The sequence below is a fragment of the Alligator mississippiensis genome, chromosome 3 (assembly GCF_030867095.1).
Source record: "Alligator mississippiensis isolate rAllMis1 chromosome 3, rAllMis1, whole genome shotgun sequence".
In the NCBI taxonomy this organism is placed as follows: domain Eukaryota; kingdom Metazoa; phylum Chordata; order Crocodylia; family Alligatoridae; genus Alligator; species Alligator mississippiensis.
The window spans coordinates 178,028,737-178,046,379 of NC_081826.1; the positions used below are offsets into that span (position 1 = coordinate 178,028,737).

The 17,643-nt window shown below is 46.8% G+C and overlaps 1 protein-coding gene across 1 annotated transcript; it reads left to right on the top strand.

Moving 5' to 3' along the window:
- The first annotated feature begins 10,405 nt into the window (after positions 1 to 10,405).
- On the top strand, positions 10,406 to 16,709 carry RPS6 (ribosomal protein S6). The gene is made up of 6 exons (XM_006275364.4): positions 10,406 to 10,513; positions 11,200 to 11,331; positions 12,623 to 12,833; positions 13,567 to 13,713; positions 15,750 to 15,907; positions 16,575 to 16,709. The coding sequence occupies exons 1-6, from the start codon at positions 10,508 to 10,510 to the stop codon at positions 16,668 to 16,670; spliced, it is 750 nt and encodes a 249-aa protein (XP_006275426.1). The 5' UTR covers positions 10,406 to 10,507; the 3' UTR covers positions 16,671 to 16,709.
- The last annotated feature ends 934 nt before the right edge of the window (positions 16,710 to 17,643 follow it).

Consider the following 17,643-nt stretch of genomic DNA (forward strand, 5'->3'; position numbering starts at 1 on the left):
ACTATGAAATTTTCTTGACACCTGAAAGACCTCTTGCACAGCGAGGGTTTTTGTTGCATAAAGAACCCGCGTGCAGGAGAGTGTTCCTGCCACTTTTGCAGCTGCTTTTGCAGGATGCATTTTCTCTTTGCAGCACGGAGGTGCACGGTGCAAAGAGTTCCCGCCATTCGGATGTAAATTCGTGCCCCGCAATTGGCTAGTGCTAAATTATTCACACGTGGTGGCCGGTAATTGGCTTGCTGGCTGTTTAAAAACTAGCGTGACTTCCGCCCAAGTCGAAGAACTTTGAGCACGCTGCAGAGTGCCTCTTAGAGATCCGACTTGCGGCTAGCTGATCGATAGACTGTTCACCTATCGATCCTTCTTCCCGTCGCTGAACGCAGTCCCAGACGTACCCTTTTCCCGCCGGCTTGAATTACAGACAAGTTTACTGGCATTGGCCTCGCCAGCTGGAGCAACTCACATTGTTGTCCAGATGACCAAACCGTTTCCGTCGCAGCCACCCACGACGTAAGTAAAGTTTTTTGCAACCATTAAGCTTGTCAGCCTCTCTATTCACCAGCCCGCCCTGATGAACGGGTAAATTCTGAATCACCTCGAGTCGGTTCAGCCCGGCCGAGACAGGCGGAAACCACCCAAGCTCTTTATACGGCTAGCAAGCCAATCGCTAGCTGCCACGTATGCATAATTTAATGTGAACCAATAATGTGGCTCGAATTTCAATACAAGTTGGTGGGAATTCTCCGTTTCACCGGGGTTCTCTTCTGCAGCAGAAAACTCCACCGTGCAAAGAAGCTGCAATTTAGCGGGAAAATAATTTAGCAGTGCCGAAGCACACACAAAACACAAAATCACAACTTTGGGTTGTGACACTCGGCACCTGCCCCCCCCCACCTCCCTCTGGGTACTAGTCCCAGCAGCTGCACAGCAGACCCACCCATGTCATCTTGGCAATGAACAGGGGGGTGGGGGGAAGAAACACGGGACTTGCAGTGGCAGGCCCAAGTAGTTCGGGGGCGGGGACCGGGGGTGTTGGTCTGGTCTGGTTTTAATGCACAGAGCCAGCCAGAAAAGGGACCCTGACAACAATTCTGTAGTCCTTTACTGGTTTTGGTCTCTGGAGGCCTCAGTGTGTAAAAGGGCTTCTGTACCTGCTACCAGGTGTTGCTAACAAGGAAAGGAAGAGAGAAATGGAAAAAAAAAAAAGAGAGAAAAAAAAAGGAGACAAAGGACAGACTCAAAGTTTTTAGGAGGATGGCATTGAAGAAGAAAAGAGCTGAGGGGGGAAGAGTTAGACAAACTTAGGGTACTAGTCCCAGCACCCTTTCACCAATGCCCATCCAAATCAATGGCAGCTCCAGGCATGAGGTTTCAATGTCCCATACAACACCAACTTCCTAGTATTTGGCCAACATCCTGCTGCTGCAGAGGTGGCCAAAATAGGCAGAGAAATGGTAAACTATTTTGTCAAATAATTGGAACTGTTACTCTTGAGCGGAGCTGCTTTCAGATCACTATGGGTGTCTCTCACATCGCCCTACAGTGATGCTGCGATGTGCTATGTTTCCATACAGTGCACTACGGCAACATAACCATTATGTGGGACTACACGATTGCCAGCTACGTTGCCGTAGTGGCACGTTCCCTGCTTATAGCATGCCGCTACGGTGACGTAGTGGGGAAATTTAAGCGTGCACGGCCCGTACAGCACAGTACAGGCAGTTACTGCTCCATGTACTAAAGCACGGCACAGTAACAACGTTGCAGTACAGCGACATTTGTTAAATAATTGGGAGTACCTTGTCCACATAAGTAGACATGCCCTGTCACTAGGACTCTTTACAATAGGAATATAGCCATTCAGTCAGCATGGAAACTAACAGAGGAGGAAGCTGTCTAGAGGAGAAACCTGTTCAGGTCTGTCAATGTATAAACAAATTAGATCAATGCAAATAGTAACGGTACATTCTGTTACCAGTTACTGGGCCATAAAAATGGAGAGACAAGTGTTTGCTGTAGGTAGGTCAAACCCTAGGCTAATATACAGTATCAAGACTTGCTACATTTCCATGGATTAATCACATACTTCTGTTATAGACAAAAGTATCTTTACTTGTACAGCTAGAAATAGAAGGTGCAAATATCAAAATACACAAACCATGTAGAGATTATTCAAACAAGTTTGCAAGAATTTAACTTAAAGACTAGTGTAATAGCAGAGTGAAAGGGCAATTTGCACACTTTTTCTTGCACCATTTCTCATGTCTTATACCAGAGATTTAAGTATAACGGTCCTCAATCACTTTTATTTAAGGGGGGAAGAGGGTCTCAGTTATCCTAGGTGCCCTCCAAACAAGTCTCTGAACCACAGTCTCTCTGCATTTTCATATTTCCTATCTTTTGGGTTTATCATGTTGCCATTTAAAACAGGTGTCAAATTCATTTACATATCTCTACATGCCAACCTAAGAGGGACACTTCGGTCATGCTGCAATCCCTCTCAGAAACAGGCTCAGAGAATGAAATACAAGGCATTTCAAGCAATTTAGTGCTGGTATCTCTTGTAGCTGTTTGTTTGCTCTCTCACTGGTCTTTCTTCCTTGGAAAATGCCGATTCCTGCTAAAGGACCCTGGTATGGCCAGCTCATGATTTTATTGCAAACTTTGGCTGTATGTTTTTAAAACCCTGCTTCCTAGAATTATATGATTACATGACAGTTCCAGCGTTAATATAAAAAAAATTATTGTCTGTAAGGCCAATTAAAAGCACCCAACATTAATAATTGGTAATCTTATGCTTTTGGGCATCTGACCCCTGCTCTCCACCTTTCCCGAATTCCCAGCTCCACTCACTTTCATTCTGAACATAAGAATTGTCATTTACTGGGTCCGACCATCTGTCTATCTTGCCCCGTATCCTGTCACAGTGGCAGAAAGTGGATGCTGAAAGGGAGAATGAACTGGTTATGACTAGGGTCTTTTCCACTGTTCCTCTCTCACTTGCAGCCTCCAGCATTTAAGGTCTAGGAAATTCTAATTCAGAGGCTGTATCCCTAACTTCCATGCTTAATATCTACCCATGCCTCTTTCCTCCAAGAATTTATGCAATCCCTTTTTGAATCTGGCTAAACTGTCAGCTTCCACAACATCTGGTGGCAATGAGTTCCACACTTTAATTACATGCTGTATATGAAAAATAACTTCCTGTTAGGTACAAAAATAGCTTGAAATGAAACTTTTATAACTCTGACCCTTGCCATGTGATTGAGGCCAGGAAATAAATATCCAACAGAAGTCCAGTGTTTCCCACTTACATTACAGGATTCTGAGGCCTGCAGGTCTGGGAAGGTCTGCTGTTTCAGAAGGCTATTCATGGTATATGCTATGCACAGTGGGAAATAAATAATGGAAAGTTCCCCAGCAGAATAACGAGCAAGCGACAACAAATGGTACTCCATGGAGTTTTCTATCTCCTCCTATGCGAGATAAAAGATCTCTTCCTGTCTTAGGCTGATCTGTTAAGTCATCAAGTCCAGCCTCCTGCCATAACATGCACTAAGTCACAGAATCCCTTTCATAAATTTACTAGACTCCATTCTAGAGTTGGTAGCTTTGCTACTCTCCACTCTGCTGGACTGCTGTTAAAAAAAAAAAAATCTCACTCTAATTGCTAGGACCTGTCTTCTAATTTTCAGGCCACTTAGATTCCTGGTCAGTTTATATCCATTTGTTCTTGTGCCAAAACTGTTTGTTAACTTAAATAGTTTTCTTCTCTCCCAGCTGTTTGCCTCTCTGGTGATGGCAATCATATCCCCCTCAGTCTTCATTTGACTAGGGCAAACAAGCCAACATCTTCAACCTCCTCTGCAAGATAGGTTCCCCATTCACCTATCAGCCCTTCTCCAGACATGTTCCACTTTGAGTTAATCTTTTTGAACAAGAGTGATGAAGTTTGGACACAGTACTCCAGATGTCACCAGGGCTTTGTACTATAGCACTCATAGGCAGAGGGAGAGAAAAATTATTGGGTGGGGGGGACTCTGAATGTGCAAACCCTACCCACCCCTGCCTAGCAGGTAAGTCTGTGGGGGAAAGGGAGTGGGGGGCAGATCAAGGCCCCCATGGTGAGGGAGGAAGTGGGGCAGAGGCAGGGGCGAATCAGCCCCTAGCGGGGCAGGGTAGTGGGACAATCAGAGCCCAGGCAGCTCATCCAGGGGCAGGGGAGAAGGGGGGGGGGGGGTTCCTGCCCCTGTGCTCACACCAACAGAGACTGGAGGGGGGGGGGGGGGGGCATGGGCATGTGTTCCCCAGGCTGTGAGTGGAGTGGTTCCCCAGGCTGTGAGTGGTCCATGGCTGACCAGAGAAATCCAGGGCAGCCTAAGGGCCAAAAGGGGAGCACATAAAAAGTGGAAAAAGGGTGAGATCACTAAAGATGAATATACCTCCTCTGCTCGTGCTTGTAGGGAGGCAGTTAGGCAGGCCAAAGCTACCATGGAGCTGAGGATGGCAACCCAAGTAAAGGACAACAAGAAATTGTTTTTTAGATATATTGGGAGTAAAAAGAAGGCCCAGGGAGGAATAGGACCCCTGCTAAATGGGCAGTAGCAATTGGTGACAGATAGAGGGGACAAGGCTGAACTCCTCAACGAGTTCTTTGCCTCAGTGTTCCTAAGCGAGGGGCGCGACAAGTCTCTCACTGGGGTTGTAGAGAGGCAGCAGCAAGGCGCCAGACTTCCACGCGTAGACCCTGAGGTGGTGCAGAGTCATTTGGAAGAACTGGATGCCTTTAAGTCGGCAGGCCCGGATGGGCTCCATCCGAGGGTGCTGAAGGCACTGGCCGACGTCATTGCAGAGCCACTGGCGGGAATATTCGAATGCTCGTGGCGCACGGGCCAAGTCCCGGAGGACTGGAAAAGGGCTAACGTGGTCCCCATTTTCAAAAAGGGGAGGAAGGAGGACCCGGGCAACTATAGGCCAGTCAGTCTCACCTCCATCCTTGGTAAAGTATTTGAAAAAATTATCAAGGCTCACATTTGTGAGAGCCCGGCAGGGCAAATTATGCTGAGGGGAAACCAGCATGGGTTTGTGGCGGGCAGATCGTGCCTGACCAACCTAGTCTCTTTTTATGACCAGGTTACGAAACGCCTGGACACAGGAGGAGGGGTGGATGTCGTATACCTGGACTTCAGGAAGGCCTTCGATACGGTATCCCACCCCATACTGGTGAACAAATTAAGAGGCTGTGATGTGGATGACTGCACAGTTCGGTGGGTGGCGAATTGGCTAGAGGGTCGCACCCAAAGAGTCGTGGTAGATGGGTCGGTCTCGACCTGGAAGGGTGTGGGTAGTGGGGTCCCGCAGGGTTCGGTCCTTGGACCGATACTCTTTAATGTCTTCATCAGCGACTTGGACGTGGGAGTGAAATGTACTCTGTCCAAGTTTGCAGATGACACAAAGCTATGGGGAGAAGTGGACACGCCGGAGGGCAGGGAACAGCTGCAGGCAGACCTGGATAGGCTGGACAAGTGGGCAGAAAACAACAGGATGCAGTTCAACAAGGAGAAATGAAAAGTGCTGCACCTAGGGAGGAAAAATGTCCAGCACACCTACAGCCTAGGGAATGACCTGCTGGGTGGCACGGAGGTGGAAAGGGATCTTGGAGTCCTAGTGGACTCCAAGTTGAACATGAGCCGGCAGTGTGACGAAGCCATCAGAAAAGCCAATGGCACTTTATCGTGCATCAGCAGATGCATGACAAATAGGTCCAGGGAGGTGATACTTCCCCTCTATCGGGCGCTGGTCAGACCACAGTTGGAGTACTGCGTGCAATTCTGGGCGCCGCACTTCAAGAAGGATGCGGATAACCTGGAGAGGGTACAGCGAAGGGCAACTCGTATGGTCAAGGGCCTGCAGACCAAGCCCTACGAGGAGAGACTAGTGAAACTGGACCTTTTCAGCCTCCGCAAGAGAAGGTTGAGAGGCGACCTAGTGGCTGCCTATAAGTTCATCACGGGGGCACAGAAGGGAATTGGTGAGGATTTATTTACCAAGGCGCCCCCGGGGGTTACAAGAAACAATGGCCACAAGCTAGCAGAGAGCAGATTTAGACTGGACATTAGGAAGAACTTCTTCACAGTTCGAGTGGCCAAGGTCTGGAACGGGCTCCCAAGGGAGGTGGTGCTCTCCCCTACCCTGGGGGTCTTCAAGAGGAGGTTAGACGAGTATCTAGCTGGGGTCATTTAGACCCAACACTCTTTCCTGCTTATGCAGGGGGTCGGACTTGATGATCTATTGAGGTCCCTTCCGACCCTAACATCTAACATCTATGAATCTATGGAGTGGAGTGGAGTGGAGTGGAGTGGAGGCAGCTGCCACAGCACACTGGGCTTTGTGCGCTGCTGCCGGTGCAGCTGCCCCGGGAGTGGCATGATGTCAAGTGTGTCCCACCACCGCTGGGCTGCGCTGTGCCCCCTGCCTGCCCCGCAGCAGGACACACATGACGTCCTGCCACTCTGGGGGCAGCTGCACCAGCAGTGGTGCACAAAGTGAAGTGGCAGCCGCCTCCATCCTGTGCACAGACCTATGTGCCGCCTGGACCTCTGCTGGGGTATGCACAGCAGCGGGACCTCCCCCCAACCCGATGAGCCACCTGGGCTCTGATTGTCCCACCATCTGGCCCAGCCAGGGCCCCATTCATCCCTATCCCTGCCTCAATATGGGAGCCTCATTCTGCACCCGCCCCAGCCCCTTCCCAGAATAGACAGATTGGTACTTGCCTGCCATGCTAGGCAGCCAGTCATCTACATGCCACACTGTTAGCCTGGCTGCGTGTGCACCCCTCCCACTCCTGTTGTAGCCACCTGGAGCCTGCAGCCAGGCTGCCTTGCAGCCCCCACCTGCTGACCCATGTTTGGGGGGCTGAGCCCCATTAGCCTTCTGCCACCTATAATAGCACGAACACTTCCCTATGCAAAATGCAGGTCTGTGAAAATGCAAGTGCATGGCAGCGAGGATCAGACCCATCCAGGAGAACACAAAACAGCAGCAGGCTCTCCCTATGCCTAAAGAAAGGCATTTGTAAGAAGCCTTTTTCTAACTAAGTGGGCCTAATAAAAGATATCACATTTACCTAAAGAACCTTGTTTGCCTTATTATTTCTTAAGCACACGATCTGGTACTTTGGAAAAATAAAAATGGACTTAAATTCAGTAATACAGTCTGTGGCAACATGGGAACTCCCTGACCAGCCACAGTACTAATCTCCCATCTGCCTCTGGACACGCTGCCTGCTTCACCTTCTTGTTATGCGATTAGGGTCTTAATTAGGCAGGAGGCTTCCTGGTTCTCCTGGGCCTAGGTATGCAGCTCCAACCACCCCTGTACTGCATCTCAAGCCTTGCAGGTGACCTACTGTTCAGTCGCTGGCTCAAGGCACACAGTTGTCTCTCTCTCACACTGCTGTCACAGGCCACATTCATACCACCCCTCTCACACCAGGGCCTCTTACACTCCAGCAGCTCTCACTCAGTCTCTTGCATACCACCCCACTTATCCCACCCTACTTCATAAGATCCTTGGGTTTAGGTCTCCACTCAGCCCTGGCACAGTCTCTCAGGCATCTGCTGCTACCTCACTGTGTGTTGACTGAGCAATTGCTCAACTGTGGGCTTACTTTAGCCTTAGCTCCATACCAGAACATAATGCCTGTTCCTTGGGCCCCTACTCATGCCCCTCACTCTCAGGACCTCTCCTCAGCCTCCAGTTCATGTTTGGCCTCAGGCCCCCTTGCTCTCCAGGTCTCACTTCACTCAGTAGGGTTCTACACCCCACTGGGGCTCGGGTCCCTCTCTCGGCATGCCTGGCCCCACCACCCATTCTCTGGGCCTTCTGCCCCAATGAGCTCATATACCACACCTGGGCATGCCTGGCCCTCCACTGTCTCTGGTGTTAAATAAAGCTGCCCAAAGGCAGGGGCTGGGGTTAAGGTATCCTTCACCTTTTACCAGGGGAGGTAAGTGGCCTAGCATTTCCTGGAGGCTTCCTCACCACTAGGAGCCCCACCAGTAGGCTGCACCCAGTAGGGTGCAGTTTCAAGTCATGCCCAGGACTGAGAGCCTCCTAGCCACCCCCATAAGCTTTTGCCTTTACCTCCTAGTGTTACCAGAGCAGCATCTCTACCAAGAGACATTTCCTTGGTATCAGGCAGCAGGATTGCTACCTCCAGCTCTGCTGGCCTGAATCTTAAAATGGCTGCAAGTGGGAGACACCAAAGGTGCTCTGTCACACAGTCCTCAAAGTCCTTCATTTCTTTTAATACAATATCCTGACCCTTCTCTGTACTGACAATGCCTGTTCTCCCGCACCCCACTTTTGTATCAGCAGTACATTTCATGAGCACACTCCTCATATTTGTATAAGATTATTAATTAAAGAATTGGAGATCAGTCCCAAGATCAATCCTATTGAAACTCCATTGTTAACCTCCTTGTAGCTTGTCACTTCCCCTTTCAAGAATACTCTGCTGAGCCTGGCCTATAGGAAAATATGACTCATTAGGGTTATGATGCATTGTTAGGGTTATGAGGTTGCAGATGCTAACAAAGCACTTTGCAGCCTTACTTTCAATAAAAAATGGTCACCACCAAACATTTCTTGAAGTGCAGTATTCTGCATGACAAAGTAGTCATGTCATTAGTAAATCTTTGCTATGATTGTTAGAAGTTGCATTCAGGAAATAAATCTTAGCATTCTTCACAGCATACCATCAACAGAAACAAGAAACCCTCCAGGATTTTGGATTAATGTGGAGAAGACCATAGCATTTTGCAAATCTGGCCCTGAAGAACCTGAATGGCTGTAGCACCTGCAACATTATTCCAGCTAACATCCACTAACATCTGGAATGCCATTCAGCACTGGATGCATGTTTAGCAAGATGTACAATGTCCATTGTCACCATGGGCAGAGCACTTCTGCATCTAATAACCAACAATTCTAATCAAAGGCCAAAAAGTAAAGCAAGCAAAGTAAAACCTGATGCAGAGTCCCATCAAGAAACTCCGGGTGGCCTTGGTGTTTTGTTGCCTTTTACTCACCTGTTGCTGCTACATCAAGACAAGCCTAGCTGTGCAACCTAGAAACCCAGTGACAGCCTAGCTGCATAGTGGACACACACATAGTGACACCTGAAACAGACTTGATTCTAATCCGTGGCAGCAAAAAACTAAAACAGTGAATCCAAATGGCAGTTTGAGGCAGTGGTTCTCACCTTTTCTTCGCGTCAAGGCAGCCCTTTGATGGGCTTCCAAAAAGGCCTGCTCTTAACTTTCACATGATTTGTGACTATAGAGAAAAACTAGCACAATTCTTCTGTGGGCAGGTTTATGTTGTGAATTATGCTTGCACACCAAACAGCACTGGCAGGACCCTGCAGCACCCCTGAAAGGACCCTTTTTTTTCCTTTTTCTAAAATAAGTGTTTCACGTCCCAGGTCAAATTAGCTAGATCAGGTCCAAATCCATTTGAATCGTCCAAGAACCATGTGGCCCTACTACTGGCAAGTATCTTCCACCCCAGCCTGTGGCTTCAGATATTTCCAAATCCTTTGGTAGGCATCCTACGTGCAGGCCCAAGCCCAGGTATGTGGGGTCTGGATATCCCCAAGTTGCACTTGCCCTCAGTCCTATGGCTGAGGGGCCTCCCATTTCCATAAAATTGGCATGTAGCCGAGATCCTCCCACTGGAAGCAGGCCAGTGGGAAGCTAACTATAAGGCTCTCATAGAGAGTCCTGTCTGCAAGCAGACAAGGGTGCAACCCTCCACTACACACTGCCATTTTGTTACCTCAGCCAGAGTACTTCTCCTGCCACCATTGTGGGCATGGTCTTTCTCCCAAGGACCTCAAGGTCCCCCACTTGAGAACCGCCAGCTTGATTTTAATCATGCCGCTGGCTCAAGCAAACGCGATACCCACAGGTGGGAGCTCGCACGCAGCAACACCTCTGGCACGTGTTTTTTTTTTTCCAACCTGCGTCCGTTCCTATTTGGGGAGCTGCTGCTATTGGGCCAGGCTGGGTCTGGTCTGCACCAGCCTTGAGCAGTAACAAGGAGCCAGGTTCCTGTGCCAGGGAATTATGCCCTGAATGGCGCGGGCCACCTGGATTTTACCCCCCTGCCTGCCATAGGCTCCCAGGCAGCGCTGTTCTACCGTTGCCGGGAGGTGGTCGGGGGGGGGGAGGGGGTGGTCACAACCTTTCCCACCATAGAGAACGCGGCGGAATCCGCCAAAGACTAGAGACGCTCTAACCCAGCGACGGACAAGTGAATAGAATGCCTCTTTCTAACTGGCTGACGTCGGTCACGTGGCGCCCACGTCCAGCGGTTTCTCCCTTCCCGTCTCGCGTTGTTGCAACCTCTCGCGAGATTTCCGCATGCCTATGTCAGCAGGGTTGAGCGGAAGTCTGCCCTTTTTACCCGTGGCGGACCTGAGAAGAGCTGCGTGGACAGGATGAAGGTGGGTGCTCCGGAGCTGGGTTCTGGGTCCCGCCGCAGCTCTCGCGTTCAAATGGCTTCGGCGTTGGGTGCGGAGCCGCTTGCGGGACGCGATGGCGCCGGGGCCGGGTGGGGGAGCGCGGCTGCGGCGCGGATGGAGGAGGATTCCTGGTGGTGGTGGCGGCCTTGCGTTGGGGCTGCGCGCGCAGGATGGAACCCTCGTTGCCAGACGTGTGCTGGAGGCTCGGAGGGACGGAACCCTGCAGGGCCTCGGGGCGGGGGGGGGGGCCTGGGCTGGAGTTTTAGTGCTCCTTTTGGAAGGGCAGCAAGGGAGTGCGCCTGGCTTTGCACCAGGCCAAGGGAGAAGTGTAGAAGGAAACATCCTGCCTTGGTTGCACCATTTTTCAAATGGGTGCATTAGAGCACGACCAGCTGTACGGTTGTCAGCACTAGGATCAATGCTGGTGTTGTATTCATGCATGAAAACATTAACGGATCCAGGCTGGAAGAGGGCATCAGTCAGCAAAATCTAGCAGATGTAGGCTGCACGTTTAGTTTGGGAGCCTCTTGGGCTGCGTGTCTTTAAGGGAGCTGAGCAGGAATTTGAAGAGATCCTTTTGAGATGAGCTGGAACTGGGCAGGGGGGAGCAGGTTTTGCCCTGGAAAAAGTGATTTGGGTTTAACAAGGTCCCTGTTTCATGTTCCTAGCTCAACATCTCTTTCCCGGCCACTGGGTGCCAGAAACTCATTGAAGTGGATGATGAGCGAAAACTGCGCACCTTCTATGAGAAGCGGATGGCCACTGAAGTTGCCGCTGATTCTCTTGGTGAGGAATGGAAGGTAAGAATTTGGCTAATGTAACGCAAACTTTTTTTTTTTTTTTGGCATGTGCAGTGCAAGGCAGGGGAGTGGACAACGTAAAACACTGGTATAAGTTTCACGTAAGATGTACAGAACTGGTGTAATGATGCCTTGAGAAGACCTTTTCCTAACTTAGTGAAGTTTGGGTGCTGATTGACCTTTTCTTAGGTGTAATGGAGATGTCCTTTCCCACAGATTGCCGACTGTGGCTTGACTGTTGTAGTTCTCCAGTTAAAAAGGAGTAAAAACTGTTATGCAGCAACAGAAATAAGCCTTGGTAAAGAATAGACTTAGTGGCTTTTCTAGACATAGGGTCCCTTTGTGTTGAGTGTCTTCCCTTAAACATAAGCCACACCTGGTAGTTGGAGAGGAGGTATGTAGGTTAGCTTGAGCTGGGGAAGAGCTGATGATTCATCCTCTAGAGTGAAGAAAAAAAAAAAAGGTTTGGACATGCTTTTAGGGGTTAAAAAAAACCCGTGCGTCTATAATTGTCTACTGCTGACTGCTTAGGCTACGTCTGAAAAATGTCTGACTAGTTTACAAGCCTTTTTTTTCTTTGGCATACTTTGAAACACTTGAATTTAAATTGGTGGGACAGAACCATTTTAGACACACTTGGCTCTGTTCACACTAGGTATGAGGGCTTGTCTTTAGCTATTCTGCTTGGCTGCTTTGTGCATTATTCACACTGGTGCTGTGCTGGCCTCCTAGAGCTCCCAAAAGTGATAGGTCAGTGGCCCTCAACTTTGATAGACTCGGAGTTTTCACTTTCCTTTTGAGAAAAGGAACAAAGTAATTCTTTTGTTCAGGGAATACAGAAAGACCACAACAGGTCAACTTGCTTTTGATGCCACAGGTTCTTATATGAAATTTCTAGGTTGATCTTGTGAATTGTTTGCACACCTAACAGTGCTAACACTGCATGTTACCCTGCAGCACTCTTGAAAAGATCTCCAGGCAACCCAGGATGCCACAACACCTTAGCTGAGAATCACTGTAATGAATTCTGTGTGACTTTCAAGAGCAAGACTGTTTGAACCTTTTCTGCCAGTTGTGCCTACATTCAAATACAGGCACTAAAATAGTAACTTCCACACATCTAGTTCAGTAGTGTTTTGAGTTGCATGCAAATTGTTGGATGCCTGCTTTATTACAAATGAGATAGACATTAAATTTCAAACTTTAAAAGAATATACATATAGTGATTGTATCCACAAGCAACATTGACTTAAAAAATGAATCGTCCCTCTGCTGATCTTTTTCTTAACAGGGCTATGTTGTCCGCATCAGTGGTGGCAATGACAAACAAGGCTTCCCCATGAAACAAGGTGTCCTGACTCATGGACGTGTGCGCCTGCTGCTTAGCAAGGGCCACTCCTGCTACCGCCCAAGAAGAACTGGAGAACGAAAACGCAAATCTGTCCGGGGCTGTATTGTTGATGCCAATTTAAGTGTCCTGAATTTGGTCATTGTAAAGAAAGGTGAGAATCTGTGGGCATGGTTATTAAGTCTCTGCAATAGGCAAAGGCCTTAAAACAAATTCTTCAATGAATATTACTTGATGCTCACATCTCTGGTTAGAAACTAGTATTATTTATGAAACATGACTTAAAGGAGCCTGTCCCACTAGGGACCTCCATTAAGATGGACTGATCACGTCAGATTCATATTAATAACCGATGCTTAGTTGCATACTCTTCATTTCTTAAATAAGAGGAAATAAAGTAATTGGTTAGGTCATAGCCATGCTGCACTTAGACAGCTGGAGGTCCATATATCCAGCATATGATATTCTTGATAAACTGATTTCTTTTTTTTATTGTCCTAAACGAGTGAAAATGCCTTAAACTGTGGGTATCAGAGAGAGATGGCTGATAGAACCATGTCATTTAGCCCACAGGCTCCTTGAGAGGGGCTAAATATGTGCTTTAAAGGTACTTTAGATCTTGCAGTACTTGAAAGGTAATGCATCTTAAATAGGGTGAGCTAGTCTGTTGACTAGTTGAAATGCTCTTATTAGAGGTAGCAATGCAGTATGGAATTTGGAATGGTACGTGTGCCCCAAAAATTACCTAGCTGTTGTTTTGACACTAGCACAGTTGTTTCAAGGCAGTATATTTGTAATATGGAATTTTAGCAACTGCTCAGATAACTTTGAGTTCAAGGAGGCATGGGATTAATTTCTGTGCAACTAATCTAACAATTTACCTGAAGGTGAGAAGGATATTCCTGGACTGACAGACACCACTGTGCCTCGTCGACTTGGTCCCAAGAGAGCAAGCAGAATCCGCAAGCTATTTAACCTCTCCAAAGAAGATGATGTTCGTCAGTATGTAGTAAGAAAACCCCTGAACAAAGAGGGTAAGATACTTCAGTTCTGCTGCTCTTGTTGTATTTTAGTGATTAGGAGACTTATCTAAGCTTCTGGGGAGAATCAGTTCCTCAGATCTAAATGGTGCTGCTGTAATGCCACCTAAACTTGATTGTCAGCTGCTGCTGCTAATTTTTAGATAAGTAGCCTTTCCTACTATTTCCATGGAGGTCATGGGGAGGGGAGAAGTTTGGTGTCATTTCTATATATACTTGCTGGTGCTCCAAGTCCAAAGTCATGTTGTGAATGAAGATGGCTTGAATATCAAGTCTGTGCTTCTCCCAATAGTGGGAGCAAATATTTAATACTTCTGGCATCAAAATGCTTTAAACTCAGCCTTTCCTCCTAATTCCGACTTTCTTCTTTGTTTCTGACATCAGTCCCTAGAATACTTTTAAACTACTGCTGCTTGGCAGATGCTGTTTCTAATGAGGATGCATGCCTTGCCTGGGATATTTACTTCTCCCCTATCTACTGTTCTGCATCCTACCTCTTTGCAGTAGTTAAAGGAAGGACAGATAGACTGGGAAGGGAAACTAGGCTTTAGCTAGTGCAGTGGTTCTCAACCATTTTAGACTCAAGGCATCCCTCCATAACTTTTGGAATTAAGGGGCACCCAATTTAAAAAAAAACAACTGAATTAATAGATTACAATGCTTACCTCCTTGCAGAGGGGCCTGCTCTTACCTGCTTAGTTTAGCTGTATATTTCCTAATGCCTCAGGGCACCTTTCAGAACATCAAATGTTAAATGTTGGTGCTAAAAATCACCAAGATAAGGCACTCCATGGAACTTGGGCTGAATTGAAACTTATGAAAGACTACTAACTTTCTTGGTTAAAAGGCTTTAAAGTGAAGTCAAATCTTTGGAGATGCTGTCTTTACATCCGTAGTTCTCTTGCAGCTCATCTGAGGCCTGAAGGTAGAGCAGGGTGCTGGCCCTGCCTGAACTTCCCTCTGGAGCTAGGCTGCACTAGCTCTAGCTTGGAAAATAGTATAGTAGCTTCACTGTGGATTGTAGGTGGGGTGGATTTCTAATAGTTAAGTCAGGCTCCTTGAGAGAGGGGTGTCAGACTCACCCTGTGACTTGGGCTGGCTTGTGACATAAACAGCAGTGGCCGCCTGCCAGGTGGCTGTGGGGTGAACAATACAGCCCTGGCTCGCCCTTCTGCCACTGCCCATGTCCAGCAGGGCCCCAGGTTTGTAGCAGGCCCTGCCCCTAAATACCCTGGCTCGGTGGGCTGGATAGAGCAGCACTACTGCCTGTATGTTTGATACCCCTGCCTTAAGTTTTACCATTCAAATTCCTAAGTGCCCTGTACTCCCTTAGACTCTGGCTGTTCAGTTTCTGTAGCCTTAAAGCATGCATGAATTCACATGGAATATTAAGTAGGAAGGAAAACTTGAAAGAGCTGTGAGAATTAGTTGGTGATCAGAGAATCTACCTCAGAATCTAGAAAAAATTGTGGTGAAACAAACAAACTGAGCTGGCATTAAGACATGCTTGAGATTTTTAAGGTTGTAAAAGATGACAGTAATCCAACTAAAACATCTAGGAAATAGTTTATCTTGCTTTTGACAGCCCTTCTACCAAGTTTGTTGCAACTATCAGTCAAACATTGTAGAAATGAAGCATGCAGCTTAATGTTGATTAGGGTGAAGCCTTATGCCTCTTCAGTTGGATGTATAACAGATGGGACTCCTGGGTGAGGGGGGACATACTTGCAAGCTTTTGGGAACAGTTTTGGTTCTCAGGAGACTTATGAAAAAGGAACTGGAACATATTGCTAATTTTACAAGAAGTTCTGCTAGAATGTTCTTGACAATCTCCTTCCTTCCCTACTACAGGAGAGGGAAGACTGAGTATATTGTTGGGTGTCTCAAATTGGAAAACTATTGCAAAAGTGGGGTTGGGGGGGGGGGTTTGCAGTAAATGATAGATCACATTATTTAGCTTTATATTACCTAGTTAGGAAACAAACTTGTTCAGCATTTACAGAAGGTAACACATGCTTTCCTAATCTTAGGCAAGAAACCCAGAACCAAGGCTCCTAAGATTCAACGATTGGTGACTCCCCGAGTCCTGCAACATAAGCGTAGACGTATTGCTCTGAAGAAGCAGCGTACACAGAAGAACAAGGAGGAAGCAGCAGAATATGCCAAGCTTTTGGCCAAGAGAATGAAGGTATGTCTCCTCAAAGTATTTAGTGTTTCAGTATGCATTTATTGCAGGTAATTGGACAAGTTAGCTCTAAATAGGATTTTGTCCACACATCCTGACTTAAAAAATTACCTTCTAACGAGGGTGTTACAAAACTGCTTGCATGTCTGTGCTCTCGGCTGTTAGTGCAACCATTTCCTGCAAGCACTCTTCCTTCCCCTCCCACCCTCTTCCCACATGCCCTTTCCACTTCAGCCAGTTTTTAAACAGTTTTGGAAACTTGTAGCCTAGGGCTCCATTATTAAACTCACTTCCTTTACAATGTAAAGCGCAGTATGGGTACAGTTGGATGGCCCAGCCTCTGCTAGATGTGAGAATTACTTGAGTTGCTTTTGTCTAAATGGAAAATGATTAACTCTACCGCATACATATATCAAAGTATATTTCTCCGACATAGTACAGTATTCCACCCTACATCGTGCACTGAGGTAAGGATAGAACTGTCTTGCCACTGGAAGATGCTCATACTTTCTGTCCCATATCAAACTTCAGCAGCTCTGATTTATTCTCCTTTCCAGTTAAACTGCTTAATGAGATTTTCTAGTTTTTAATTTCTCTCAGATTCAGAGGATAGGGTATGCTGGTGAGCTAATCAGTTGTACACACACATTGCTGCTTTTTTCTCTCACAGGAGGCAAAGGAAAAACGTCAGGAGCAGATAGCAAAGAGGCGCAGACTTTCCTCATTGAGAGCTTCCACATCTAAATCTGAGTCAAGTCAGAAGTAAAGATGTACATGATATTAAAATAAAATCTTTTGAACTGAATATTCCTCATAGCTTTTCTTAAAAAAAATTATTTGACTACCATAATTGCCATGTTTTAAAATGTTTTTATGACTGAACAACTCATATTGTAAATTAAATTAAATAATCCTAGATAGATTATGAAGATATGAGTTGTCAGGTTTTTTTAATTTATTAAAAACAAACCATTATACTATTTTCTTTCCTTTTCCCCAAGTGCACTTACTCAAAAGACAAACTAAGATTAAGGCTAGCCAGAAGCTACAGAATATTTCTTGTATCAAGCCTGTAACTCCTGGTAGGCTTCTCCCAGACAGTAGTGAGCCACACTGGAGTGCTGTTGTTTTTGATTATTCAACTACCTAAGCTATTTATGCGCTGTACCACAAAGATACATTAGGTCTGGTGCTAACCGCTGTCATGCAGAAGCTTGCATGACACAAAAGACATCCCAATACGATGCTAGATGATAAAGTAGTGCAGGATTAGTGATTAGGTTGTTTGCTTTACTTCTCACTTGGGGCCTTTATTCCTCTAATATGTTCATTATCCAACTGAGCATTTCCCATAATGCTTCAAGTATTTACACAATTACAAGTTTTGTTACACTGTCTTGGTTGCAAGACAAGCATTTTAATTTCTTGGAGAATTAAGTCAAGACTGTCCAACTAATGGTCCTCCAGTGCAGCCTTGCATGGTGCTGTAGGGAAGAGCTGTGCCTGCAGTATGTGGCCTGTGGCTATGTTGAAACTGGACAGCTCTGCTTCCTAGCAAATAGGAAGCTTGTGGATCGGAGGCTCTGTTCCAAGTGTATATGAAGTTATGTTACTCTAAAAACATTAACTTTAAGATGGTGATGAAACTAATACAGTAATAAAGTCAGATTTTGGCACCTAAGAATTCAAGCTTGCTTGTACAGGTATTGAACTCTACTGTGAAGACAGAATGTTCTTAG

Bases quoted from the DNA above. Each gene is read 5' to 3' on its own strand.
- RPS6 (XM_006275364.4), top strand. The intron at 11,332-12,622 runs GTAAGAATTTGG...TTTTCTTAACAG, and splicing joins CTCTTGGTGAGGAATGGAAG to GGCTATGTTGTCCGCATCAG. The intron at 12,834-13,566 runs GTGAGAATCTGT...ATTTACCTGAAG, and splicing joins TTTGGTCATTGTAAAGAAAG to GTGAGAAGGATATTCCTGGA.